At 34.6% G+C, this 26,476-nt stretch overlaps 5 protein-coding genes and 2 long non-coding RNA genes across 13 annotated transcripts; 4 read left to right on the top strand and 3 right to left on the bottom strand.

The window, feature by feature from the left end:
* The first annotated feature begins 463 nt into the window (after window positions 1-463).
* Window positions 464-3,061, top strand: LOC111479973 (abscisic acid 8'-hydroxylase 1-like). The gene is made up of 7 exons (XM_023124910.1): window positions 464-686; window positions 774-1,092; window positions 1,191-1,577; window positions 1,671-1,839; window positions 1,912-2,018; window positions 2,125-2,243; window positions 2,842-3,061. The coding sequence occupies exons 1-7, from the start codon at window positions 493-495 to the stop codon at window positions 2,990-2,992; spliced, it is 1,446 nt and encodes a 481-aa protein (XP_022980678.1). The 5' UTR covers window positions 464-492; the 3' UTR covers window positions 2,993-3,061.
* A 1,488-nt stretch (window positions 3,062-4,549) lies between these two features.
* Window positions 4,550-10,488, bottom strand: LOC111481654. Of its 3 annotated transcripts, none has more exons than XR_002718073.1 (9): window positions 10,075-10,488; window positions 9,796-9,864; window positions 9,169-9,198; window positions 8,206-8,238; window positions 7,463-7,533; window positions 7,121-7,202; window positions 6,364-6,456; window positions 6,042-6,175; window positions 4,550-4,691 (listed from the first exon to the last, which is right to left on the bottom strand). XR_002718073.1 is itself a non-coding variant. In XM_023127199.1 (8 exons), exons 1-8 carry the CDS (start codon window positions 10,180-10,182, stop codon window positions 6,116-6,118), a joined length of 546 nt encoding a protein of 181 aa, XP_022982967.1. In that variant the 5' UTR covers window positions 10,183-10,487; the 3' UTR covers window positions 5,889-6,115. The 3 variants fall into 3 exon arrangements, 1 of the variants encoding a protein (XP_022982967.1); XR_002718074.1 differs by lacking the exon at window positions 4,550-4,691 and adding an exon at window positions 5,119-5,170; XM_023127199.1 differs by lacking the exon at window positions 4,550-4,691 and having other exon boundaries at window positions 5,889-6,175; window positions 10,075-10,487.
* A 192-nt stretch (window positions 10,489-10,680) lies between these two features.
* Window positions 10,681-12,038, top strand: LOC111482214. Its single transcript, XR_002718162.1, has 2 exons — window positions 10,681-11,076; window positions 11,686-12,038. It is a non-coding gene; the product is annotated as an uncharacterized LOC111482214 (long non-coding RNA).
* LOC111481621 lies at window positions 10,827-11,785 on the bottom strand. Its single transcript, XM_023127155.1, has 3 exons — window positions 11,663-11,785; window positions 11,366-11,583; window positions 10,827-11,088 (listed from the first exon to the last, which is right to left on the bottom strand). The coding sequence occupies exons 1-3, from the start codon at window positions 11,765-11,767 to the stop codon at window positions 10,851-10,853; spliced, it is 561 nt and encodes a 186-aa protein (XP_022982923.1). The 5' UTR covers window positions 11,768-11,785; the 3' UTR covers window positions 10,827-10,850.
* Window positions 12,039-13,185: 1,147 nt separating the features above from the next.
* Window positions 13,186-13,931, top strand: LOC111481740. Its single transcript, XM_023127324.1, has one exon. The coding sequence runs from the start codon at window positions 13,259-13,261 to the stop codon at window positions 13,748-13,750; it is 492 nt and encodes a 163-aa protein (XP_022983092.1). The 5' UTR covers window positions 13,186-13,258; the 3' UTR covers window positions 13,751-13,931.
* A 1,373-nt stretch (window positions 13,932-15,304) lies between these two features.
* LOC111482238 lies at window positions 15,305-16,925 on the top strand. The gene is made up of 2 exons (XR_002718167.1): window positions 15,305-15,560; window positions 15,687-16,925. It is a non-coding gene; the product is annotated as an uncharacterized LOC111482238 (long non-coding RNA).
* Window positions 16,926-19,009: 2,084 nt separating this feature from the next.
* On the bottom strand, window positions 19,010-26,320 carry LOC111479093 (beta-amylase 8-like). Of its 5 annotated transcripts, none has more exons than XM_023123587.1 (11): window positions 25,733-26,320; window positions 25,187-25,208; window positions 24,987-25,084; window positions 24,234-24,356; window positions 23,903-24,106; window positions 23,162-23,356; window positions 22,789-22,953; window positions 22,260-22,520; window positions 20,704-20,916; window positions 19,987-20,209; window positions 19,010-19,306 (listed from the first exon to the last, which is right to left on the bottom strand). In XM_023123587.1, exons 1-11 carry the CDS (start codon window positions 26,144-26,146, stop codon window positions 19,275-19,277), a joined length of 1,950 nt encoding a protein of 649 aa, XP_022979355.1. In that variant the 5' UTR covers window positions 26,147-26,320; the 3' UTR covers window positions 19,010-19,274. The 5 variants fall into 5 exon arrangements, with proteins under 5 accessions (XP_022979355.1, XP_022979364.1, XP_022979339.1 ...); XM_023123596.1 differs by having other exon boundaries at window positions 24,987-25,075; XM_023123571.1 differs by having other exon boundaries at window positions 24,987-25,208.
* Between the last annotated feature and the right edge of the window lie 156 nt (window positions 26,321-26,476).

Here is a 26,476-nt window from a genome sequence, read left to right as displayed (position 1 = left end):
TGCCCAGTGCCGGAAGGTTAAGGAAGTTGGTGACCTGATGACAGGGGAGTCGGCGACCGAAGCCCCGGTGAATGGCGGCGGTAACTATAACGGTCCTAAGGTAGCGAAATTTCTTGTCGGGTAAGTTCTGAATATGAAGAACTTTTTTCGTAAAATCTCGTTTACTAACTCAAAATTTTAAATTTATTTATAAAAAAAAAAAAAAAAACCTAATTGAAAGAGTGAGAAAAGATTTATAATACAAAGTCCCTGCATTAGCCGAAGGAGGATCCCCGCACGCTTTTTTGTTGGGTTAGGACACGTGCGGAGTGAGTCCCTTTCCTTCTTCCCTTCAATCCTTGTCCTAAAATTACTTCTTTTTATTTTTTAAATTAAAAAAAAATTACCAGTAGAGAGAAGAGGAGAGAGAAAACCCCCTTCCCTATTTCCTTCTTCCCTATATATTATACCCTTTCGTATTCCCTCCTTTCTTCACCAAACCATATCATAACCATGTTCTTCCCTTTCATCCTCGCCGCCGCCGCCGCCGCCATCTTCTTCTTCTTCCATTCTCTTTTCAAATTCTCCGCCCCTGTTCGCCGGAAACCTCCTCTTCCACCGGGCTCAATGGGCTGGCCTTACATCGGTGAAACCCTCCAACTCTACTCTCAAGATCCCAACGTCTTCTTTGCCTCCAAGAAGAAGAGGTGGCCGTTTCTTTTCTCTATCTTGTTTTTTGTGTGTGTTTTTTTTTTCAAATGGGGTTTTGATGAACTCTGTTTATTTTTATTCAGATATGGTCCAATTTTCAAGTCCCACATATTGGGATATCCTTGTGTGATGCTTTCAAGCCCCGAAGCTGTGAAATTTGTGTTGGTTACTAAAGCCCATCTCTTTAAGCCGACATTCCCAGCTAGTAAAGAAAGAATGTTGGGAAAAAATGGCATCTTTTTTCACCAAGGTGAGTATCATGCCAAATTGAGGCGCCTCGTCCTCCGAACATTCATGCCTGAGTCCATCAAAAACATCGTACCCACCATCGAATCCATCGCTAAGAACACCCTACAATCATGGAATGGACACTTGATCAACACCTTCCAAGAAATGAAAATGGTAAGAAAAAAACAGAGGAGCTCTGTTTTTCTTTTGCTCTGTTTTTGAATTATTGGTGTTTTTCCTAGCTGATTCTTTAATCTTTATGTTTTCTTTAGTTCGCATTCGAGGTTTCGTTGCTATCAATATTTGGAAAAGATGAATCTCTTTACTTCGAAGATCTTAAACGATGCTATTACATTCTTGAAAAAGGGTACAATTCGATGCCCATAAACTTGCCAAGAACACTCTTCCACGAGGCCATGAAAGCTAGGAAGGATCTAGCGCGTATCTTAAACAAGATCCTCACTACCAGGAGGGAAACGAAGCGGGATTACAAAGACCTCCTCGGATCATTCATGAGCGAAAAGGAAGGCCTCACCGATGAACAGATAGCCGACAATGTCATTGGCATCATCTTCGCAGCTCGCGACACGACAGCAAGTGTTCTAACATGGATCTTGAAGTTCCTAGGAGAAAACCCAAGTGTTCTTCAAGCTGTTACCGTACGACCCATTTCTCAAAACCAAGAAATATGTGTAATTTGAATTGGGTCGAGCTTGGAAACTGAAAATTCTCCTCTGTTTTTGGGTTTACAGGATGAACAAGAAGCAATAATGAATGAAAAACAGAGTAGAGAAGATAATCTCACCTGGGGTGACACTAAAAACATGCCGATGACTTCAAGGGTGATTCAAGAAACTCTAAGAGTTGCTTCGGTTTTGTCATTTACTTTCAGAGAAGCAGTGGAAGATGTTGAATTTGACGGTGAGTTTTGGATTAAAAACAGAGTTCCTCTGTTTTTCTGTGTCTAAAAACCCTCATTTCATTTGTTTTCAGGGTATTTGATTCCAAAGGGATGGAAAGTTTTGCCTCTGTTCAGGAACATTCATCATAGCTCTCAGAATTTTACTCAGCCTGACAAGTTCGATCCTTGGAGATTTGAGGTAAAAAACATTTTGTTGTTTTAACTTTCTTCATTTAGCAAAACAGAGGAGTGTGAATCTAAGGCTAAAAATGAATGATTTGTGTTTGATATGATGATTGGAACAGGTGGCTCCAAAACCCAATACGTATATGCCATTTGGCAATGGGACCCACTCCTGTCCGGGTAATGAATTGGCCAAGCTGGAGATGTTGGTTTTACTCCATCATTTAACCACAAACTACAGGTGCCTATGCCTAAATTTTTACTGTGATCAAGTTTAATCTAAGTTTCTTTTACCACAAACTACTACTACTTTTTTACTTTTTACGCTTTCCTTGTTTAATTGACTAAATTTTCACATTCTAGAACCAAAAAATAACTCAAATCGAGTTTCAAAACGAGCGTTTTTATAAAAACAAAAAACAACTTAGATCAAGTTTCAAAACAGACATTTTAGCCGGGTTTTTTTTTTTTAAACAAAAAACAACCAAAATCACTAAATTTTCACCTTCGAATGAAAAATAACCTAAATCGAGTTTCAAAATGAGCGTACTAGTAAATTTGTACAAAAACGACCCAAATAAGGTTTAGCAGGGTTTTTCTAAAACAACCCAAATAAGGTTTAGAAACGGGCATTTTAGCAACTTTTTTCAAAAATAAAAACAACCCAGATCGAGTTTCAAAACGAATATTTTAACAAGTCTGTTCGAAAACAAAAAATAATCTAAATCGAGCTTCAAAACTGGCATTTTAACACTTCTTTTCGAAAACGAAAAGCAAACAAGATATAGTTGGAATGAAAATTATGGGTGAATTGATTGATTTGGTGTAAAAAATTGCAGGTGGAATGTAGTGGGAGCTGAAGAAGGGATTCAATATGGTCCATTTGCTCTTCCCCACAACGGATTNAAAAAAAAAAAAAAAAAAAAAAAAAAAAAAAAAAAAAAACAAACAAAGGATGTTGTTTTCTGGGGGAAAGGGGACAGTCTCTGACTCAAAACAGAGTCATTATTAATCATAGATGGATATACTCTAAACACCCAACCCACAAATACTCCAAAATATCAACGGTCCTCATTTTTTGTAAAATTTATTATTATTTTTTTTTACAATTTTCATTATTTACTTTTAAATACCATTTTTTTTTTATTTTCTTTTTTGTTGTAACCAAGAATTGCCGCCGCAAGGCTATTAAATATCATATAATAAATCTTATTTTTCAGTTATTTGATGATCACATCAATTTTCATTTTCTTCCCATTTTTTATTCCTTTAATTATTCAACTTTAAATAAATAAATAAATAAAACAATATTCTTTCATAGTAAATCGTTCCATTACGACAGCTTGACGAGAGTTTGACCGTACAAAAAAGATGTTACGATGAAAATTACTAAGAAAATAATTTATGAAAAGCTTATCCCAACATAATTTCTACGTAAAGGCCAATTACTAATATTGGATTAATTAAAAAATTAAAATAGAATTTAAATTTAAAAACATTTTATTATATATGAACTTAATATTTTAGAAATAATAAATCATCTCCATGGAAGAAATTATAAAATTACATTTACTACCAAATTTAATTCTTTTCTCACACTTATTTATGGGCTCGAAACTTGAACAATGATTCAAGTACAATCTAAATTCGATCTAAACTTAGATCAAAGTTCAAGTTTGATGGGTTTGTCCTAATCTAATTTACCTCGCTTGTTTGTTAGAAATATGTATTTTAAAGATTGGACTAACTTATAGACCCGATCATTTGAATCGATTTAAATCATTTCCTCAAGTCAGTCTAATGGACTATATGTATTTGCATATATAATATGTTTAAATATATATAAATTTAGATATTATTGAACTATTTAATGCAATAGATTAATCCAAACTCAATTTAAGAATGAGTATTTTTTGAATAGTTATACTATTTAGTAATGTTAATTATTGAGCCATTTTATGACGGTTTCAAAAAGCTTATTAGTCGTTATAATATTCCTTTATTTTTGCTCGATAACTCATTAATGAGCTGATTGGTAAACGATTGAGCTATAAAAAATTGAACAACATTTGTTTAGATGTCTCATTAGACATACCCCACATAGAAAGTGGATCACTTTTAGGTGCCTTCTTCCAATCATGAAGCATGCTCAATCAAGTTCGCTTTCATTCACATAAATAGAATATGCTTAGAATCTCTATTTTAGATTTTGATCCAAGATATTTACATATCCGAATAGATCAACCTCTTTTCTATTAGGGATATTTTTAAATATGATTGATTTAGTTTAAATGTTTTTGAATAGTGACTACTAATATCTTAACTAGTTAAATCTACGTTGACTGGCGTTTATCTTATATCGTGAATACTAATAGAAAATGAATTACTTTTATGATGTAATTTTTAGGTTAAATTATACAAAAATGAACATAATTCAACGATAATTAATATCTATCCTTTTATTTAGCTCGAAATTTAAAATTTTTCGTTATAATTATCCCTTCAAGATTGGCCACAAAAGATAATTTCACTTTAAAAATTATATTACGTAGTGTTTTTGTTGATATTTGATAGTTAAATAATTGAAGGCTAATAATGACATCCCCATCATGTGGGGGATTCATGGTTTGGACTTCTGTGCAAGAAGTACTGACTGTGCTGCCTTCGTTGACTTTTGTTTTTCCAACGCCTATAAATTAAATCATATTAAAATAATAAGTGAGAGAAAATATTAAAATAATGAGAGAAAGTTATCTTAAAAATAAAAATAAAAATAAAAATAAAAATAAAAGTATTGTGCTCAGTTATTATTCTTATTTAAGTTAAGGCAAGACGTATAAAAAGGGAAAAAAATATTGAAAAAAGACAATAAATATCTTATTTTAAGGAATTAAATTTATATTTTTAAAAAATTAAGAACTAAATAATAATTTGTAATTTAAATTAGTATTTATTTGTCAACGTTAACTTTATTTATTTTTCAAGGTCGAAAATTACAATTATTGCATAAAAAAAAAAAAAGAGAGAGAAAAGACAAAAAAAACGTATATTCTTAAAAGAAAAACAAATTATATATTAGCTGTCAAGATATTATGGGGGAGAGAGAGAGAGAGAGAGGGACACGTGGTGCAACAAAAAGAGATGAAGTTGGTCTTAGTGCATTCGTGGCTGCGATCTTTAATAAGAAGACAAAAGATTGCATATTATATTTATTTGGACAAAACTATTATATTGTTTTAAAAATGATGTTTGAAAAGCTACAATATTATATTTTAATTTTTTAAAAATATATTTTAAAATTACCCTGATAGTAATGTGAAAGAAAAATTGACATATTAAGTATTGTATTTTAATGATTAATCCAAATAAATATTCGAGCATTCAAGTCCGTCATTTCATGTTATCATCACATCAATTCATTACGACAGTTACTCTGAGCAAAAAAAAAAAAAAAAAAAAAAAAAAAAAAAAAAAAAAAATTAATATTTTACTTTTCTTGTCCAATTATTTAAATACATTTCCTCATTTCTAATCAAGCAAAATTCAATGAATTTGAGATTTGGTTGTCATGCTAAATCACAATTTAATAGTGACAAATGCCATAAATTTAGAGATATTCAAATGTCAATCGCTTAATTTAGTTAACAAAAGTCATTTCATGGAAATAATTCACCCACCCATAAAAGTCAATCGCTATATATATATATGTATGTATTGACAAATGGAATTATGAGAGAAGAAATTCAAATCTTGAGTGGAATATTAGCATCACCAACAAATTTATGTGAAATGTTGCTCATAAATATTCTGACTGATCATATATACCTAAATAAAATTGGACTAAGCTAAAGAAAAAAGCCATATAGAGATTTCAGAGAGTGGAAGAGGAAAAACAAAAGCCATATACAGATTTTTCTTATAGAAAGACAGAGCGGTTGAATTGACAGAAGAACACATGATCCACAACATAAAACATATTAAGCTTGAGCTAAGCTGAAGAAATTTACACATAAAGAAATCTACTGAATTACATACTGACCTCATTATTCAACGCCAATCCCAGATGCATTTAACGGGACGAAATCAAATAGAATGGCAACAGGCAGCAGCGAGTCATGTGTCGCAGGTCCCGTTATCACCATCAGCTGCAGAAGCTCTGCATCTGATTCTTAGCTGTGAGCATTTGCGGATTAGATATATGGCTTAGAAACTAGGTCTTGAATTTTTAGAAACTAGGTCTTGAATTTTATTTTCTCTTCTAGACAGACTTGGCCATTGATGAACACATTTTTTAAGATTAAACTGTCTTAAAAAATACCAATTGGGTCACTGGGTCATTGGAAAGCAAATAAAAGTTGCACCTTCTCAACAGCATCAGCCATGCCCGAGGCATCTTCCACTCCTTTCTTAAGGACATCGATACGGGCTTGAATATGCCGGTTCTGTTCCTCAGACTAGAAAAAGTTTCAATCATAAGAAAACTTGTAAACCTAATTTGTCAAGAAATTGCCACGTATACATAAAAATCTAGTGAGTGAAGGAATTGATTGATAGTATCTGCTATGATTCTTTGAGAAGCCACACATCATTAATTGGCAGCTGGCAAGGACCATAAAAGAAAAGACAGCACAGATTGTTTTTGGGAACTAAAGTGGAAAGGACGGTACAGGAAGATGCATAAAATACAAAGTAGAAAGAGTACCACAGGGAGACACGCCCAAGAAATACAAGCAAACAAAAGCAAATGCATTATTGAGCCTTTTTTTTTCACCTAAAAGCTAAGATGCGTGCTCACAGATGGAACAGAGCATACTCATTTGATTCAATTTTCAATTACAGAAAAAAGATCCATGGGATACAAAACTACCAGTATTGTTGTGACTTTAAGAATTCAGTTCTTCTAAAGGGAAATGCGGTGATATGCTAAAGATTTACCCATGAAGAAAGGCCTAAAATCTTCCATTATACTTGAATCAATTAAGAATGACCCCCTCCCCCTCCCTCTCACCCACAAAAATAAACAAATAAATAAATAATTATAAAACTAGAGTAACAGTGTCAGTTAAGCTGGTTTGTTTTTAGATGGAGAAGTTCGCTACTGTTACAAGAGTTGCATACCGTTTTCAGCATGTCCTTCAAGTGTTGGATCTCATTCTTCTTTGTGATGGACAGATAATCAGCAATATCCATTATATTAGTCCTGCATTAGATATTGTTATGTGTTAACTCCATCTGAGAAATTCAATCTGTAAAGGCCGCCCAAGGAAGCCCGACTTTAATAGTTCACTTCCCATGCCTTTGCGTAACGAAAAACAAGGGAAAATTGCATAAACCACCATGAGTTGTTATACTTCCAATCACATTTCAAATTTTCATCCAAATCATTGATTTAACTATCAGAGAACCCAGCTTATTTGGACCACTAACTGAGAAAGTAACCTCCCAGCAGAAGATACCTACTTCTTGGAGTACAATGGATCTAGATCTTGTTCTTCCAAAAGTTGTTCAACATTATCAAGTACACGTCCTACCTGCATAAATCAAAACTATTACAATGAGGCAAGTAGTCACACAATGGAAGAGGAAAAATCACCTGACATAACACAACTGATTAGCAATGCATAATCACTTCAAACAAACCCCAACGAATTACAATTACACACGACAAAGAACAAGTGACACGAAGTTAGAAATTGAGAAGAAAAATTATCATTAAAAAAATGAAACAATACAGAATGTCGATTACTTTTCCTGTAATCCTATTATCATGTGAACCATCACGATCAATCTCACATATTTTCGCTAATTCTTACCCATCATTCATGTTTTTCATCTTCTTGTATTGAAACCCACCATCAGCTATTTGGACAAAGGCATCTGACACATTCAAGACTGCAACTGGTTGAGTTTTTTAAAACTAATACATCAATAATTTCAATGAAGACCCTCACTGTAATCCTATTGAACTTGTCCACGGAATCACTCCCATGCCTTATTATATATATACACGCAGGAAGGGAAAAAGTGAATAGGAGACAGAAAGTCATTGAAGTGGATCAGAACGCAAAAATCAACTACAAATTAATATTATGTCATAAAGGTCTTAACCCAACAGCCCCCCAACAAATCTGACACATAGAAGTTCCTTGCAAGCAAGAGCTAATCGTAAATAACCAAAAGAAGTTAATAGACAGGAGAATTACCTGGGTTTCAATACATAATGACTCAAACTCGTCCTGTATGTTTCAGAAATGGCAGTGTTATTGAACAGAAGTGCAATATGTAAAAAGAGAATTAAAATGAAATGTTGACGATAACCACATAAATGTAAAAGAAGAGACGCCTATTGTAGGATTTATTTCAAGACAGGGTTAGGTGAATAGCCAACAGTAATGGACGAGGAAAACCGCACTAGACTATGGCGAACACCTAGGTTCAGGTGATTGCATGGGTTACTTTTTGCAAAAGGCGAAGGCAATTTGCATTCTACTGATAGACAATAACTGCGTGTTTCTGAGGAACTTTTCTTTTTTCCATTTCCTATCTGTTAGAGACAGAAGCAATCAAATTTTGTGTTATCATGGCTTGCTATCTTCTATTAACAGTATATAAGTATATTCTTTCAATTCTAAATCATGTGTCTCGTTGCAGCGCAGAAGAGAACTTCCATGCTAAAAATTTGTATATTATAATTAGAGAAGAAAACCCAAAGACTATAAAGAGTTACGATTATTCTGTGACATCATTATAACTAAAGAAAACATCCAATTGGATCAACAGTAAGCCTAAGCATAGAATAAGCATATTATGCCATTAAAGATGTTCGGGAGCGATTTTGAAATGGTTAAAATCGCTTTAGTCGTATTCAAAATCACTCCCAAACATGATTTTAATTATTCAAAAACAATTTTTATGAATTTAAAATGACAATTAAAATTGTAAAATTAACACTAAGTTGATCTTGAAGGATGATTTTGAATGATTAAAGGCATATAATTTGAACATGACAAAAGTGATTTGGCAGTTTCTAAATCACTCTCATACATGTTCTAAGTGCCTTAACGTTGAGAAAAAGAAGAAACAACATAATCACATTGCTAAACAAGAGATCCCGAAATGGAATCGTCAGGATGGACTCCGAAGCAAAACCTTGAATGGAAATATACCTCTATGTTTCCATGCAAAGAAGTTATAACCTGAAAGTTCGATGAACATCAAAATGCATTATTCCAGTGTCCAAAGAGACTAAAAGCAATAAGAATATATGTAAATTCTTAACATGTAAAGCAAATAACATGCTGCTAACCATGAAGACAACGCATGATTTGCACATTCAGCAAAACTAAGAATGATCCACGCAAGAAAACTCCTAGAATCATATTTGTTAAAGATTAGTGTTTGTTTAGATTCCTGTATTTGGTTAAATCTTCTTATAGTTATGAGTCGATTTGTTTTTATTTGATTTACTCTTGATTTGATTAGATTTTGTTTTGATTTAATTTGTTTACTAGTTTGTTACCAGATTTACCGATTTCTAAGTAGATTTTCTAGATATCTCTTTGTATTCTCTGTCTATATATATAGAGCATTCTTGCTCTTCAAAATTTAGTCAAACTTATCAATCATTCAATCATTCAATCATTCAATCAATCCCTCTTTCACTAACAATATTAAAAGAAACACAAGAACTCCAATTTAAATTATAGCATCTATGCCCATAGGATGTTAATTTTCTTTCACCACATCTTTCCTGTGAGGATGGGGGAAGACATAAAAGAGCAGCACAATAGTACCTGAACGAATAGACTGTGAAGATTTTCTTGCTCCGCGGTCGTAAATCCCGAAAAGCATTCCCGAAACTCCTTTACGAAACAAAAAAGCACAACTATACAAAATTTACTGTCTCTTTCAAAAGAAAAGTAACCTATAGATATCTCTCATACCCAAATTGCCACTTGATAAGGAAACTTTTATTGCAAAGCATCAATTCCACACCATTTCCAGAAACAAATATGAACAGTAGGGTACTACAATATAGAACACTATACACATTACAGCACTTTCGTGCTTACCTCCCTGGAACAGGAAGTCAGGAGAGAGCGAACGGCGAGCTTGAACGACTTTTTCAGATCAATCAGGCTGGAGTTAAGCGGAGAATCAATCTGGTGCTTCTTCTCCATTTTCAAAACGTTTATACACTTCAATCCCCAACCCTACCTCGCTAAATTCTACGCCAACATATAACTCTGCGGTAATGGCGCAATAACAACATAAAACAGAAAGTAGAAAACGGCAGCAAGTGAGCGAGTTGCTGATGACTCCGGTCAGTGCCGGCAAGTCACGGCTTCAACGACAAAAAAAGACGAATAGACGAAGAGGTTGAAGTCAAGTCGAAGGCGGGAGGTTTTTGGCGTTGAAACTTGGTAATTATGTAATATTTCAAACACGGAGGGTCAATCTTGTAAATATAAGAAAATTGAATCCCAAATTTGTTATTAACGGCCCAAGTGGCCCAGTACTAATTGCCAGATGTGCTGCTATACTTTTATTCATATATATATATATATATATATATATATAAAAGAAAATGTTATATTTAATTAAAAAAATTGTTCAATTATTATACTAAAAAAAAAAAAAAAAACTATCAAATTCGTGTGTATTTTCCCCCAATTTACAATTATAAAAAATAAGGCTGTTAGCTGGAGATCCAAGAGGCCGTTCCAGTGAAGGCGCCATCCACAGGACACATGGCATCCGTGGAGCTCTCGTCAATGGCGCTTCGCCGCCTTCTTCCAATCGCCGCCGTCACCGTTCCCGTTGCGACGCTTTTATTTCTTTTTTATTTTTATTTTGGCAGTGTACTAGTTTTTCTGGATTCGTCGATCTGAAGGCTCTTCCTCAAGACTGCTACGGCGGAGCAGACGATCGAACCTGTTGAAACGAGGATCAGAATTGCTGCGGCGATGTATACGCCGCTCTTCACCAAATAGCACTCGCCGCTCAACCAGCCCGCACCGTATTGTTGCTGTCTGCTCATACTCGTCGCCGCGCTCAGTAGCAATATCACCACGGTAAAGCTTGCCCTAGAACATCAAATCTCCTCTGAATTACATTTTCGATTTGAATTGATTTTTTCGTTTCATGAATAATCAACTATTAGCAAATTCTTATAAATTTCTTTGAAGATTCTGAATCAGAAGAATGAATTATTAGCAAATTTTCAAGAAATTGAACATAAACATGAATGAGACTAGATGATGAGTTCTTGAAATTGAAGATTTATGACTCTTGATTGGTGATTTGAATGACTTTTGTAAGGCTGATCAAACAGTGAAAACAAGAGATATGAACCAAACCTACCAGGAAATAACAAGAAGAATTATGGCCAAAATTGATCTTCTAGGAGGTTGTTGATCATTGTTTTTCTTCCCTCTTGAGTTCAAACTGCAATTTGTGCAGAACAAAACATTTCCAATAACTTGAGCAATAACGAAACACGCCAATGCTGCAACTCCATATCTAAATGCTTGACTTTCTGGCAAATAGCACAGCTTTCCATCCAATCTGAGGTCTTTGGTCTACAAAAAAAGAGGGAAAAGTTAGCCAAAAATCAAATTCTTATTGAACACACACACACTTGTGCGATGAATTCTATACCTTTGTTCTGTGTAATTCTGCAGCTATACAAGACACAATGGCAACGAGTGCGAACGAGACGACGATCGAGAGGCTTAAGGCGTAGACGAAACGGCGTTTTTCCATGGCGGGGTGTGGTGTTATGAGGAGAATGAATATAAAACACAGGGAAAGGCTAGCTTCAATGTGACTAAAGAGGAAATTGGGAGCTCTTAGGGGGCTTTTCTATTTTGTGTGTGTGTGTGTGTGTAGGATTGCTTGTTGCTTTTGTGTTAGTTGTTGAAATTGTTCTTTCAGGAGGCTTTTTTTTTAGTTGCTTGGAATGAGAGTTACCAGTTTATTTGAGAACAACCTGTATGGAAAATTTGAAAGAACTGTATTTAATTTTCTTTAATAATTCTTTTTTGGGAATTAATTTGACTTAGAGTTGGCAATTTAGTCCAATTATATTCAATAATGGCAGGCTATTTCCAATTAGGATTGGGGATATTTGCATGTGAATGAATGGAGGAAAATTCCAAGTTTTACATGGAATTTGTAAACCAATTTATGGCAGCATGAGTGATTAAGTATTTTTTAGACTCAGTTTTAATTATTTGAACTGTTAATTTTTTTAACTTATATAACTTTTATTATACACTTTCTAACCAATGAAGAATTAGAAATTAGACAAAATAGAGATTCTTACTCGACTTTTTCTTATACACGTATTCATCACTCAAGTGATATAATGAGTCTCAATCTCTTCACTCAAATTCACTAGACAATAGCTCATTTGTTGAGTAAATAACACTAAGATGAGTGTTCTCCTATTCCGACTTTTTCAGAGCCTCCAATAGCACAGTCGAGATAGCGATGGGTTCTCTGCCCTTGCGATGATAGAGCAACCAAAGTTTTGAGAATTCAAGAGAAGGTCATTGTGAGATGAGCCATTTTATCATCACGATAGGTGTCAAGTGGAAGTGTAGTCATGTATGCAGCTGAGGCATCCTAACACATCGGTGGACTTGAACCTTGTTCCTACATGACCCGATCGAGGAACAAAAGATAATAAAAATTTGCTATCTTTTTTCATACTATTATAAGACAAATAATTATTTGAAGCGGCTGTCACAATGAAAAATAATATTCGTTATCGACCCTCACGCTATATCGACTAATTAGGTAAGTATTTACCGATTGGAATAAGATTCTAACGAACTAGTCTCGAACTTTCAAATTATTCCTATTTAATCCCTATACTTATAAACATTTTTTTTTTTTTTTTTTTTTAACTATCCTCTAATTTTGTGAGTAGTGGGAAGGAATTCCATTAATAGTAGGGAATTAGCGGTTCAAGTTTGGTATTTAACTTTACAACAATATTAAGCTCATTCGAACGATTATTTATTTATTTATTTATTTATTTTCAGAACTTAAATGCCTTGCAACCAGGAAAAGCAGAGATACCAAAACCTTTCCCTCCAAATTAAAATTCGAATTCTGCCAAAAAGATAAATAAAAACAATAATTAAATATCTCAATACAAAAGCGGAGTCAAATTACCTCATAATTTCGAGAAATTCGCCGCCGGATGTTGCCGTCCGCTTCATCAAATCGGCAATCTCCAACCACCAAATGCCCCCGAAACTGATCTCCAACGCAAAGCGCCGCACTCATCCGCTCATTTGGTTCGCTGCTGTTCTCTGTACTCTGGTTTCGATCGCCGTCATAATCGCCGGTGTCGGCGTCTTCATTGGCTACCTAGTGATCCACCCTAGGATTCCGACGATTAGTGTCATAGGCGCTCATCTCGATAACTTCCAGAACGACATCGTCGGCCGCCTCGAGGTTCAGTTAACGATCCTCGTCGAGGCGGAAAATGATAACGCGAAGGCGCATGCGAGTTTCTCCGATACGAGTTTGTTCCTGAGTTTTCTAGGGCTAAACATCGCGGAGATTGTAGCCGATCCATTCGATGTGAGGAAGAACAGCTCTGTCCAGTTCCATTACGCCGTGAATTCGATTGAGATTCCTTTGAATCCAGAGCAGATGGAGGAAGTCGATTTCGCGTTGAAGACGGATCTGATCCAGTTCGATTTGAACAGGAACACGAGAGTTCAATGGTGAGTTGGATTGTTTGGATCCGTGAAATTCGTATGCCAAATTCATTGCGGGCTTAAATTTCATCATTCCAATGGAACGTACTTGATTTCGCCTTGTAGTTCTCGAGCGAAATGATTTCTCTGTTCTTGGGATAATTTTAGTACGGAACAATTTCATGAACAATTTCCAATCTATTCTTGGGAAATTAGACAATTTGTAGTGCGTATTGAGAATTCTTGATAGATTTAGATTAGCGAAATTGAGTTATATAATTTGTAAAGTTATTTGAGTTATCTCCAATTTGAATTTAGTCAATATTAAATTAAATAGTTTGTTTTTAGTGACATTATTTATGTTTTTTATATAAATTATAATAACGACAAAGTGAGTAATTTTGTTGTATTAAAGAAAAAAAATAATTGAGTATAATTATTAATAGATCCAATAATTAAATTTTCAAAGAATAATTGAGATGATTTTATTAATGAAATAATAAATAAATAAAAAATCCCAGCTTGATTTTGTTGCCTACGATTGGATGCTACAGACTGGAAATTCATAATGATTTTATTCAATTTTAATGCCATTATTGAATAATTAACGGAAACTTTTTGTAAAATAATTTTTTTTTAAAATTATTGATTTTCAGGACCAAACAATATAGTTAGCGGTAAAATATGCTGTCAAAAGTTTTAATTTGTAGGGTAAATTATATATTCGGTTTAAGCTTGATTTTTATATTCGCTCGATTTTCTTGAATATAAATTTAGTTTTAGTTGATATGGGATAATTTTATGGGCGATTTTGTTGATATGTTTAAAAGATTTGATTTTGACATTAGAGAATAAAATATTAGAAAGACAAAAAGCTAATTCGAGCATGCTCGAGACAGGACACTACTATCTCAAAAGTTCGTAATTTTATCTTCATTTCATAATTACCGAACTAAAAATGATATATATATTGTAAAGGAGGTCAAATATGTCGTGCCGTTAGGCTAAAAAGGCAAATTAGAGCAGCGGCCATTGCCCCGAAACGAATAAATGTGGTCTCCTGATAAGAAGTTTACATCAAAATCCAGGTTTAATATATTCCCTTACCCTTTTCTATTTTCGTTCTTTTAATTATATTCATAATTTAAATACTTTTTAGAGAAATTTAAGCAATTTAAAATTTTATTTTGATTGAGGATGTACGTCTTAATTAATCATGTGATACTCAGAGTAAATGAGGGATATATGAACGAACTAAGATCATATTCAAATGAGAGCAATCATGAAGATAGAATGACTAAAAAAGTCTTTGAATTGAAAGTCATTACCTATACTATATTTAATATGAACTTGAGAATAATTTAGAATATTATTATTTAAGTATGTGTTTTTCTTTTTTAATTTAAAAAATCTTTTTAATTGAAAATTAAAACTAATTTAGATATTAAATTTATAATTCAACTAATAATTTGAAAGGTAAGATTTGCTGGAAGATTTTGGAGCCGGGAAGAAATAAGGTCACAGTGGCTCTCCTCTGTTCCATAATATAGTGTAGCGACGATCATTGAGTGCGGGTGGACCCCCCAATGTTTCAGCCTATCACAGCCGTTAGATTGATGCAGCTTCTCAGTTGGCGGTAGACACGTGTCCTCATCGTCTTCGATTCTGGTTGCTATAAAGGCCCCTGAACCGGCCATGGTTCTTCTCGCTCTGCATAGGGTTTAATCTCCGTAGTCTCTCTGTTTGCCTCTCATTTCCGTATCCTTAATCTTTCGCGGGCAATATCTCGGCGTTGTTTCTTCTCAGTTATACACCGGCGGTCTCTAATTCGCTTGGTGCAGGTCGGGAACTGCTTCGCTCCGGTTTGCGTTTGCCGACGGCCGGCATCTCCTAATCTTCTTTTTCTGTTTTTCTCTGCTTCTATTTTTTTACTTTTTGCTTCATTTCTTTGCCGCCGTGTGGTTTAGCTTGTTCGGGAAATGTTTGGGCGAATTGGATCCCGCCTTGCATCAACTGAATCGGAAACCGTGGTGAAGATTGCTTGGATTCTTACCTTCCTACAGATCTCAGGTACGGAGTTTCTCTTACTTTTGAGAGAGAACGAGTTAATTTAATTGTTCGCATTTTTTCATGATTGGAGTTGTAGAACTTTGTTGCTAGTTTCGATTTCTCTCCATGACTGAAATTAATAACCGGTTTGAAAATTACATAATAGATCTGGTCTGTGCTCTGAATCTTATTTAATTATCTTTCTTCCTTTGTCGTCCGCTTTCGGAGTTAACTACTGAAGAGCTTTAGCTGTGTTTCGCATTGAGGCTGATGTTTGTATATCATAGAGCTAGAGTTATTGTCGTTGAAGTTATTTGGTTTCTGTTTATTGCTTCCATCCATGAAACACAATGACAGATGTTACATCTAATTTTGGACATAAAACTCCGATTCTAATCCGTATGGAATAACGGAACTGTTAGAACTTTGTGTATCATAGATCCAGATTTATTATCGTTGAAGGTATTTGGTTTCAGTTTATTGCTTCCATCCATGGAACACAATGAGAGATGCTACTTCTAATTTTGACATAAAACTTCGATTCGAATCCGTATAGAATAACGGAACTGTTAGAACATTATACTTCATATTCTACTCCTGCTAAAAAATCAAAGGTCAAAGAAAAAAAAAAGAAAAGGAAAAGAGAGAGATGACAATAATCTTTGAACTGCTGTTTACCTTGTAATAGTGTTTGGTCCAATTAATTGATCTGTTTGCTGAGTACATTTTCCGCGAATAATGAGTTTGACAAAAAGAAAGAAAGAAGTGGCGACCTGTTTGTAAGTTGTAATCTTCTGGTAATTCTTGTATGACTGTAGAATTCCCCGCCAAACCAGGTTTCCTGAATTTTTGTTCCCTTCGTTTGCATAGTGCAGAGTAGAACTAGAACAATGAAACTTGTATTCCGAAAAAGGGGGGATTTGTTTTCATTTGTCGGCTCCTGGGCCGTCTGGCTCCATCATTCCATGATAATAGCCTGTGGAAATGGAGACATTCCGATTCCTTTCGTTCGGAAATTAAGTATAAGTGAACTGATTGTGTTCCATTGTAATAGGAAATAGCCAGTAGGTTTTGTGGTTGGTAGGTGGTTCACCATAAAAGCGAAAATTGTTTGTTATAAAATTATTTTTTAAAATTATAATACCCTTTTTAAAAAATTGTTCTTCGTCTCATTTTTACTAAGAAACCATTCAGGCATATGTAACTTTTTGTTCTTGTGTTTTTTGCTTTTTGCTTTTTTTAGGTATATTATTAAAATGATAGTTCAATAGGTTTAAACGCAATTTTCCTATTAAATCAAACATTGGACTTCAAAGTTAAAGCTATTTTGGATGGCACAAATTTAATATTTTTAATTTTCAACTTTAGGCATATGTTGCTGGTCATTATGGAAAAAACAAACCATTGTCACTTGCATAAAAGCTTATCTTGTGAAAAGAAGACCTAACTATTGTATTACTTATGTCTAGATAATATACTTTTTCGAGCATCTTTGCCTAATTATCAATGTTGCCTTTTCTCCTCTCTCCCACCTTTTAACTAGCTACCACGTAGCTTATAGGAGCTGGGACTTTTGGTTTCTTTGTAACATTAATGACAACCATAAATTCACTAGGTTTTGTAATTGGCTTTCATTTATTTTTGGTGTGGGACATGGTTAGCATATTTTGCATTATTTATCTAATTATTTTTAATTTACTAATGTCAAATTGATATTTGAATTTTCAAATGTGTTTAAGATGTATTTTACATTTAGACCGTGTCTAATCAATTTATAAACTTTAAAAAGTGTTATTTAATCTCTAAACTTTTAGTTGTGTTCAATAAATTTCTTAAATTTGTCTCTGCAATTTTTTCTAACCTATTTGATTCTTTTTTAAATATACACATTAATCATATATTGAGAGTGTTTTTAATTTTAAAATATAGAGACTTGTATTTTGATAAAGTTTATTCTTAAAATCATTAAAAGCAGAAGCATGAATTGTTTCTATAACATCTATTGATGCAATGCAAAAACATTATAATTATTTTGACGCTTGTGACGAATGATTTGTGATTCAATTAATTTGACTTGATTGTTGTTGTAGTAGTTTGTTTGTTTTTAGGGCCAAATAGATTTTTGATTCTTGAAGTTTGAAGGAACAGCATGTAGCGTCAGTTTGATTTTTGAAAATTTAAAATAAACACTTTCGATACTGAAATTTGAAAAAGTTCCTGCCCTTTCTTCATCTTCTTTTCTTGTTGTTGTGGTTGTTGCCCGCACTGCCTTCGGAGTTATCCATTACACGAGCTTTTTTTTTTCGTTCATAAATATATTTATAGTACTTTTCCCCTCTTATCTTTTCCCTTTACCTTCTCTCTAAGCTTTTCTTTCTTCCTAACATTTCATCTCTGTAACTTACTCTCTTTAATTACTTTTTACTGCATTTATATCTCTACGAAGCATAAATTTCTACCAATTTTTATACCCCATAAATTCCCCTCTTATCTTTTATTTCCCCTTCCACAGCATTTCTCTTAAAAATCTCTCTCTAACTGTTGCAAACATTAAAATAAATAAATAAACATTACCAAACATGATTTCACTTCATTATTTTCTGTAAGCCAGGAAATCAAAATCTGTTTACTTGTTTCTAATTAATTAACTGGAAAAAAAAAATACCATTTAACAAAATGATAAAAATGATAGGGAGAGAACTTAGCCTCAATAACAGCTCTCTCCCCAGGATTAGTACATAATGTTAATTATAGTTTATGCCTAAAAGAATCGGTAAACACCAATGGAAATTTTAACTGTGATTCTCTCCATTGTAGTGAGTGAGTGTCCAAGACTTCTAGAGAGAGACTAAGAGATCCTTTGATCTATTCAACATTTTTTAACATAAAGTTGAAAAAATTTAAGATCTTATTTGGGATAAATAACAATTTTATGTCTAATAGATAAGTTAACTTTTAAATATGTTTAAGAATTTATTGAAAGTTTAGAGGTTTGTTTAGATCATTTTTTAAAGTTTAAAAATATATTACTCACCAACCTATAAGTTTAGTTCACTTTAAACATATATCACTCACCGTGTACACATCTAGACAAATGAAGGGAAGATTAAAGTCCACGTTGACTCTAAAGTCATTACCTATTCTTAAAAACCCTCGTGAAAGAATAATGATATTATATCTCTCTACCTTAAACATTGACTCTCATCCATAAGCTTGAAGGTTAAAGGGATTTTTTCCCCTGTTTTTCTGGACAGATATAAATGGGGTTGAAGTTTGAAGCCATGATATATATATTTTAAACCAACTAAATTTTTCCAGCTGAACTGGTCACTAACAAACTCTAATGGATTCATCATTCAAAGGCAGCAACTTAAAACGACGCATAGAAGATGAAATTTACAATCACTATGCTCTTTTACGAGGTTTGAGATGACAATAATTTACCTGAACATGTCTAGAACGGTAGCTACAGTTTGCAATCCATGTATGAGTGAGAATTTTGCACTTCAACAGGGCACCAAATCGTCTACTATCTCGCCTGCAAAAGATTGTTAAAATGGTAACAGCCAAACAAATATTATGAATCCAAGTGCCATATATCTTCAAGGTTAAGCAAATAACTTGAAGGAAGAAGTATACTATCAGTCTATTCAATGGTTAGATATGGATAATAATAAATAAGTTAAAAGATCATTATAATAAGTTGGTAAAAGGGTTAGACTGTTAATATAACATAAGAAGAATTAATATTGTAGAAGTAATAAATCAAAAGATCAGTATAATAAGACAGAAAGTAAAACACGTGAAATACTAGTGTTATCTCAATCAACACAAGAATAATGGCAATAAACTATTACTGAAAAAATAAAAAAAGAAAATAAGCAAATTACTAATCCCGATTATTAGTACCTGTTTTGAAATATGATATTTGCAACTATTCTTCAAAAATTATTTTAAAAGATAAGCCTTCCCACTCAACTTTTTCGTGATAAACCAAATAAGGGCCTGTTTGAATTGTACTATAAAGAATTATGCATTATGAACTAAAAGGGTCTGTTTGTATGTCTGTACTTTATTTTATATATATATATATATATATATATATAGGGAGAGAGAGAGAGAGAGATAGTTATATATATATGGATAGATATAGGTATCCATTTTCCTGATGCATCAACCCATTACCCTAAGATAAGGACAAACAAATTAAATACTTACCATGCATGCACTTAATGAAGTAGTCCAACTCCGGGAAGCAAACCGCTCCTTGAATCAAAGCAGCAGGCTGCTGACGATATGCAAAGAAAGAGAAATGATGGCGATCAGAGTCATTCCTCGGTTTTGCCATATCAATAATTCTCATATGTCCTTCTCTGTCATAGCACGAAAGGGAATTTTCACCAGCTACAGTTAAGCCTCGATCCCAAGCAGAATTTAAAATCTGTAGACGAGGCATGGAAATTTCCCTTTAAAGGCATTCATAAAGGAGAAGGAACACAATAATAGAGAACAGGAACAGTTAAATTTCAACATGTTAATGGTTACTAATACACACTAGATGTCGAGAAATAAAGAAATTGTTCTGAGACCAGTTCTCTGTCATTGCTTTCAAATCTGGTGCTAGAAAATTTTGAACAAACGACAGGTACACTTAATATTATTGATCATACTAAACTCATATCACAGTTTACAAATTTGAGATTTTAAAAGGTATAAATGTTTTTTATTTTTTTAAAATGGTAACTACAGAGAATATATGCCCTATAATAACCATTGCAGCCACGTCTTCCCCTACTTGCTTTCAATAACATTGGAAAACGGCACATTAACCTTTATCAAGGCATTAATCAATGGCCAGAAAAATCATAGCGAAGGCACCCATAGAAGCTCAATGGTGCAAAGAAAAAGGCAAAGGATACTACAAAAGTTCATCACCTGCCAACTCAAACTTTCTGGATCAGCCAATGTATCATCCACTTCCTGACCAGTAACTGGCATACCAGAGCATACGAGTTTGACTATTACAGAGTGTTTCTTCAGAACATCCAAAACAGGGGAGTAACCATCTTGGTTAGAGGGGTTATAAAACCCAGCTGTGAGCTCTGCCGCATGACTAGAAGTTTTGTAGCACCAATAAACTGCAGGAATCTGTGTTAACAAAAACATGCATTTAACTGATTCCGCAATAAGTCCATGACTGGATGCCTTACGATTGATTGATAGAGACATGAAACATATCAGAAGTTGAACTCATGAAGCGAGGACCAAAGTTGGAAAATGAGTAACAGGATGCTGATTGTCTTAAAGAAGTTGTACCCATGATTGAAGATTAACTATGCAAGTAGGGAGTACAGATACGATGGTTGTACCGAGAAAAAAAAGTATGCATGGGAATCGAAGCCGTTGTTCTACTGGAATTTTCATCCCTATAAAACATACAATGATAGTTGAGAGACATGATTATATACTCATGCTTGCTCAATATGTTGACCTAGGCCTCATCAAATGGAATGCAACAAACTTGGATAGGTGGGCAAATAATGGAGAAGACAATAGAGGAGAGACAGGACGAGAGATATGGGGGTTTTATCATAGTGTGACCCTCTAGATTCAACTCTCGAACCTCAAAAGCTCCAAGTTACAACCAGGTATTGTGTATGTCACGCCCCATAACCAGAGTTTGGAATCCGGATTCGGCACTTAATGGCCCCAGTATTCCCATGCATCCTTTGCGACATGGACACGTTACTTACCACTCACTTCTAAGAGTAAAAACTATCCTTACAGACCAACAGAGGTCTTTTCAACATGTTTTATGCTCACTAACATGCATTTTAAGAAAATTCCAAAAGATCACCCATCGTAGAATTTCTCCAAGCAAAGCATGTTTGACTATGGAGTTCCTATGATTGAGCCACCAAAAAGGAAATAGCACTTTGTTGGTACAAGTAATGACTTTTAATTCTTTTAAGTTTTTCTTAACTATCCTATTCTAAGAATCGCTCTCATTCGGATGTGGTCTACAGTTCGTTCATGTGCCCCTCTTTTATTCAAGTGTCACATGCCCACCAACTGCCGCGTTGGTTTATCCCCAAACCACAACGCACTAGGAAAGGTACTGCTCTGATACCATTTGTAATGCACCATGTTTAGGATTCGGAAACCAGATTTGGGCATGAGGCATCAAAGTGTACCCATGAGAAGGAAGACAATTTAATGCAAGTCCCATTAGCAAAGAAAAACCTGCATTCAAACAAATCCCGAAGAAAATAATGTGCTCCAAGAAGCACATCTGGTCATGATGCTAATTAAAAATTTCTCAATGAGAAAGTGACTTGTCAATGGCCTGATAGTGGAAAATTTCAAGAAGAATTAATCACCCAAAGAGCAAGGGACAAATTCATGAAAAGGCAATCATTACGATAAGTCACTAGCAACGGAAAAAACTTGCACAAAGCTAAGGTTGACCAGTGAGATGAACACTCTCATACCTTAACGATAAATTTTGTTTCCTCAAAGACAAGGCTTGCAAGAGACAAGACATTATCTACATGATATATCAGCATCTGCGCATACCATTGGAGGAAAAAGCGCCCATAGTAACTATCATAATCACCTCGTTCACAGAAGAACCCTGATTCATGTGGTCTAGAATTGTATTGTCCAGAATTATCAGGTCCTCTAGCCCAGAATGAGTGACCACGAAGCCCAGCAGCTTTGCGCAGACTCTGTTGTAGATACTTATCATAACACTGCACATCAAATTTGCCAAAGTTAACAATCAGCTATCCAATGGTCCCAAATTATTCCACTTGGTCTTACAAGGTGATGCGCCATTATGGTCCATTTTTATGAGTAGGTTCATTACTTTCAAGTAGAACTTTCAAGGTCACATATAGCATGACAATTGTTGTCTATACTACATGCTGATAGAACCCTCCTGATATACGAAACACAATACTCAATGAATACTAAGAATGGGAGATTATCAATATGATGAAGAGAATGTTTAAGAGATACCTGAAACTCACCAATACCAGGATAGCTCCATCCCATTCTTTTTGAGAAAGAAGGATATTTTAGTTCTCCAGATGCCCCCAGTCCTACTTCAATCGCAGAGACAAAACCCTCAGCAAACAAATCATTGAACTCAGTATGAAAGCTTCGCATGAAGTCAAAATAGACCTATAAATATTTAAGATTCCGTTAGGTACATAAATCCAGGTTATAATAGGGGTGATAATATAAAAGTATCTCATGGCCAGAACTGGAAAGAAAATTACATCATAGGCATTAGAATTCATCAAAGTAAAATAAAACATTAGATATATAAGGTTATCACAGTTTGACACCTATAAGTTGCAGTGTTATAGCACACAAAATGCTTCATCACCTCCATGCCAGTTCTTCCTCTTAAAACTCGCTCTTTGTCAATGCCCCAAGATAGACAATCCTCATTCCTCCTTCCTTCACGATCTGTAAAGAATATATCGGGGTTTTCCTTCCCTATCTCCAAAACCCATTGTGGGAGGTTGATAAATGCATCACCAGATTCAGTTCCCTCACATGAATGGAATGCCATCACAACCTTTTGAAAAAACATTTCCAAAAGTGATTCGACAATTGTTAGGAAATAAAGACAACCATGGTTGTTTTATGAGCTTTAGACAATAATCGTTAATCACAAATGCTCCTAAAGCAGGCTATGCATTTTCATGACCATGATCGCATCTCAGAGAAATACCTCTGAAACCCAAGGTTAACGGAGATTCTTATTTCAAATCCAAAATACATAACAGCAATTTGAGGACTGGTAAAACAAAAAGAGACTAAATGTGACAACAATCCAGATGGGTGCATAAGCAGCAAGTAAAGATCAATGCAATGATATAGCCTTTTGCAACTAATTGGCCAAACAATAAATTGGGGTTTCTGGAAATGTAAAAATCACGACGAAGTAGATAACATAAACAATTTATGTTGGTGATAAAATAAACAAAGGGAAAGTCCTTAAGGACTTATCTATAGCATATATACCGATGGGTTTCTTCTACTTCTACTTTCATTTAGATTTCACATGATTTGACCTACATACAAATGGAGCCATACGTGCAGCTCATCATTGGGAAATTACCTGCAATTTCAGCTTGAATTCTCGTATGATGTTAAAAAGGTCTCTATAGCCAGACCACACATACTTCTGTGGGTTCCAAGCTTCTATGATACCCCACCAACAATCCACAATAACACCATCAACATTTAGTGCTTTCAAATGACTTAACTCCTGTCTAACGCCATCAGGATCAATCAATAGACAGAAGTTGTTTATAAAACCAGTCTGGCATGAGAGTTTGGAATAGATTAGCGATTAAAATTTTGACAAAGTGAAAACGACATAGAAGGTAAATCTGAAGGAAAAAAAAAAGGAGTAGAAATGATTAATACACAAAATAAAAACCACTTACTGAAAGCATTACATAAACAGGGACATAAGGAGTGCCTCTGAACTGACTCTCATTCTCCCTAGGGCGAATATCTTGTGTAAGCTGCATCAGTTGACCAAAAGTTTGATTTTTCAAACTCAAAATCTTTAAAAAAAAAAAAATCAGGGAAGCAGGCAGATATAAAGGAACGTGCTTGATACATCACAGAGTTTTGATACGGATCAGACATCTACAGTAATACTTCCCAAAATTTAAAATAAAAATAAAAATAAAATAAATTATAGCTTAGAATCACAATTACAACGAAAATGAACCAATAATTTTTGACAATATCAACAGTTTCTTAATTTCCTATGCAGAAGGGGCAACCCATTATTTTATTTCTCAACTACAATGGAAGACTTCAGCCTTTTTTAGGACATAGCATCATGCATCACTTGAGAGAGAAATATACAGGATGAATGGAATCTAATTCATTACTTAGACCTCTTTGTTCCATCCAAAATAGATAAATCTCTATATTAACACTACGTATGTATGCTTTACATTGTCAATGTCCTAACTGGTCCATCTTTGTAAAATGAAGTAGAGGACTTTCATGTCCTTAAAGGCATTGGGAATACCTGATGTACAAAACATCACTTACACATGTGAAAGGAAACAAAAGGTTTAACTTAAAGTTATTTAAATAATACTACGTTACTTTTCTAAGAAATTAGCACAGGACAATAAAGTTGGATGGGAGAAAAGGAGCTAGTTAGTGAAAAACTTTACCTGATCTTCCAGGCAGTGAGCTGAGTTAAGAGGGCTCAAAGCTGCATACTTCTCATTCTTTGCATCTCTTTCCGTGATAACAACCGAATCTAAAGATGCTGGAGACAAGCTCTCATCAATTCTGTGAACAGATGGCTGACAATCTAAAGCTGCTTTAATAGAGCAACTCTTAAAAGAACCGGATGAGATAGGGCTTTCACCTGACCTTACAGGAAATGCTGCCTGTGAAGTATTTACAATCAACAGTAACCAAGGCTTTAGAAAGAACGGATAATACAGTGGATTTAAGCAGCAGCATATAAACTAGGACAACCAAATTAGAGCATACTTTTTGTATGATGACATGTTTTATATCTTATAATCCTAATTGGCAAGACAGGTAGAGTGTGAAACGTTCGATCCATATCATCTTCCTCAAGTCTTAAATTACCATTTGCTCTAAAAGTATCGATAAAACTGTAAAAATAAGCAATGAGTTGATTGTTGAGCCTGTGCTACTATCACCTATCGTTGACACTTCATTTACGTTCCATATTTCCTTTTGCAGCATTCATCATTAGCAATTTCAGAGTAATGTTCTTGCCGTGTTCATTTAAATCATGTTCATCATTTTCGATTCTTTTAGTGGCATCAGAGATCAATCCATGATTGTTTTAAAGAATTCATAGAGATAAACCAAGTACGAAAAAATTAGCGTGACAAAGACTCCTGAAAAAAGCGCGAAAAGTTTAACCAAATGTACCAACCTCTTGGGACTGAGAAGGCGGAGTGGAGTGCCTGTATGTGGTGCCATCGGCCTCGACAACCCAACCAGCCTCCCTAGCAAGCGCGGCCAGCACATCATTCATATCAGCGCGAGCAGGAAGGGGGAAGTTACCATACTGGCGGAGTCCCGCCAGTATTCGACTAGTAATGGCTCGGCGATGGCGCTCACGAAGCTTCGTCCGCTCTTTTTCCTTCTCTCTCTCTCTCTTTGCCTTGCCGCCAGTAGCAGAAGCCCTGGAAGTTGTCTGTCCTATAGCAGCAGCGGTGGCGGAAAAACCACGAGGACGACGAGGCGGCGGCGGAGGTTGAAGCTGGTGCGATAAGTAGTCGGAAACATTATTGGCTCGGGGTTGAAGATCTTGATGGAAACTATCGTCGTTCAAGCTGCCGCTCATCTTCGTCGAATTCTTGCAACTTACTTACAAACAATATCGAATTACATTGATTCGCTCGAACCAGTAGCTCTTAAGAATTCCGATTGCAGCTATCTTTCCCGCCCATTCCCTCCGGCGAGACGACGCGCCTTTGCCTCGCGCTCATAGCTGATTAAGCAAACAAACAAATCTCTCTTCCCAATACAGAAAATTAAAAAACAGACAACTATATATATATATATATATATCATTAAAAATCCTTTTTTTTTTCTCGCTCTCTTTACTTCTCTTTTTTCTTTTATTCATCAATATATTTCCTCCACTTATATTGCGCAGAAATTTAAATTTGTA

The sequence above is a fragment of the Cucurbita maxima genome, unplaced genomic scaffold, assembly GCF_002738345.1.
Source record: "Cucurbita maxima cultivar Rimu unplaced genomic scaffold, Cmax_1.0 Cma_Scf00001, whole genome shotgun sequence".
In the NCBI taxonomy this organism is placed as follows: Eukaryota; Viridiplantae; Streptophyta; class Magnoliopsida; order Cucurbitales; family Cucurbitaceae; genus Cucurbita; species Cucurbita maxima.
This window is presented reverse-complemented; position numbering and strand designations above follow the sequence as displayed.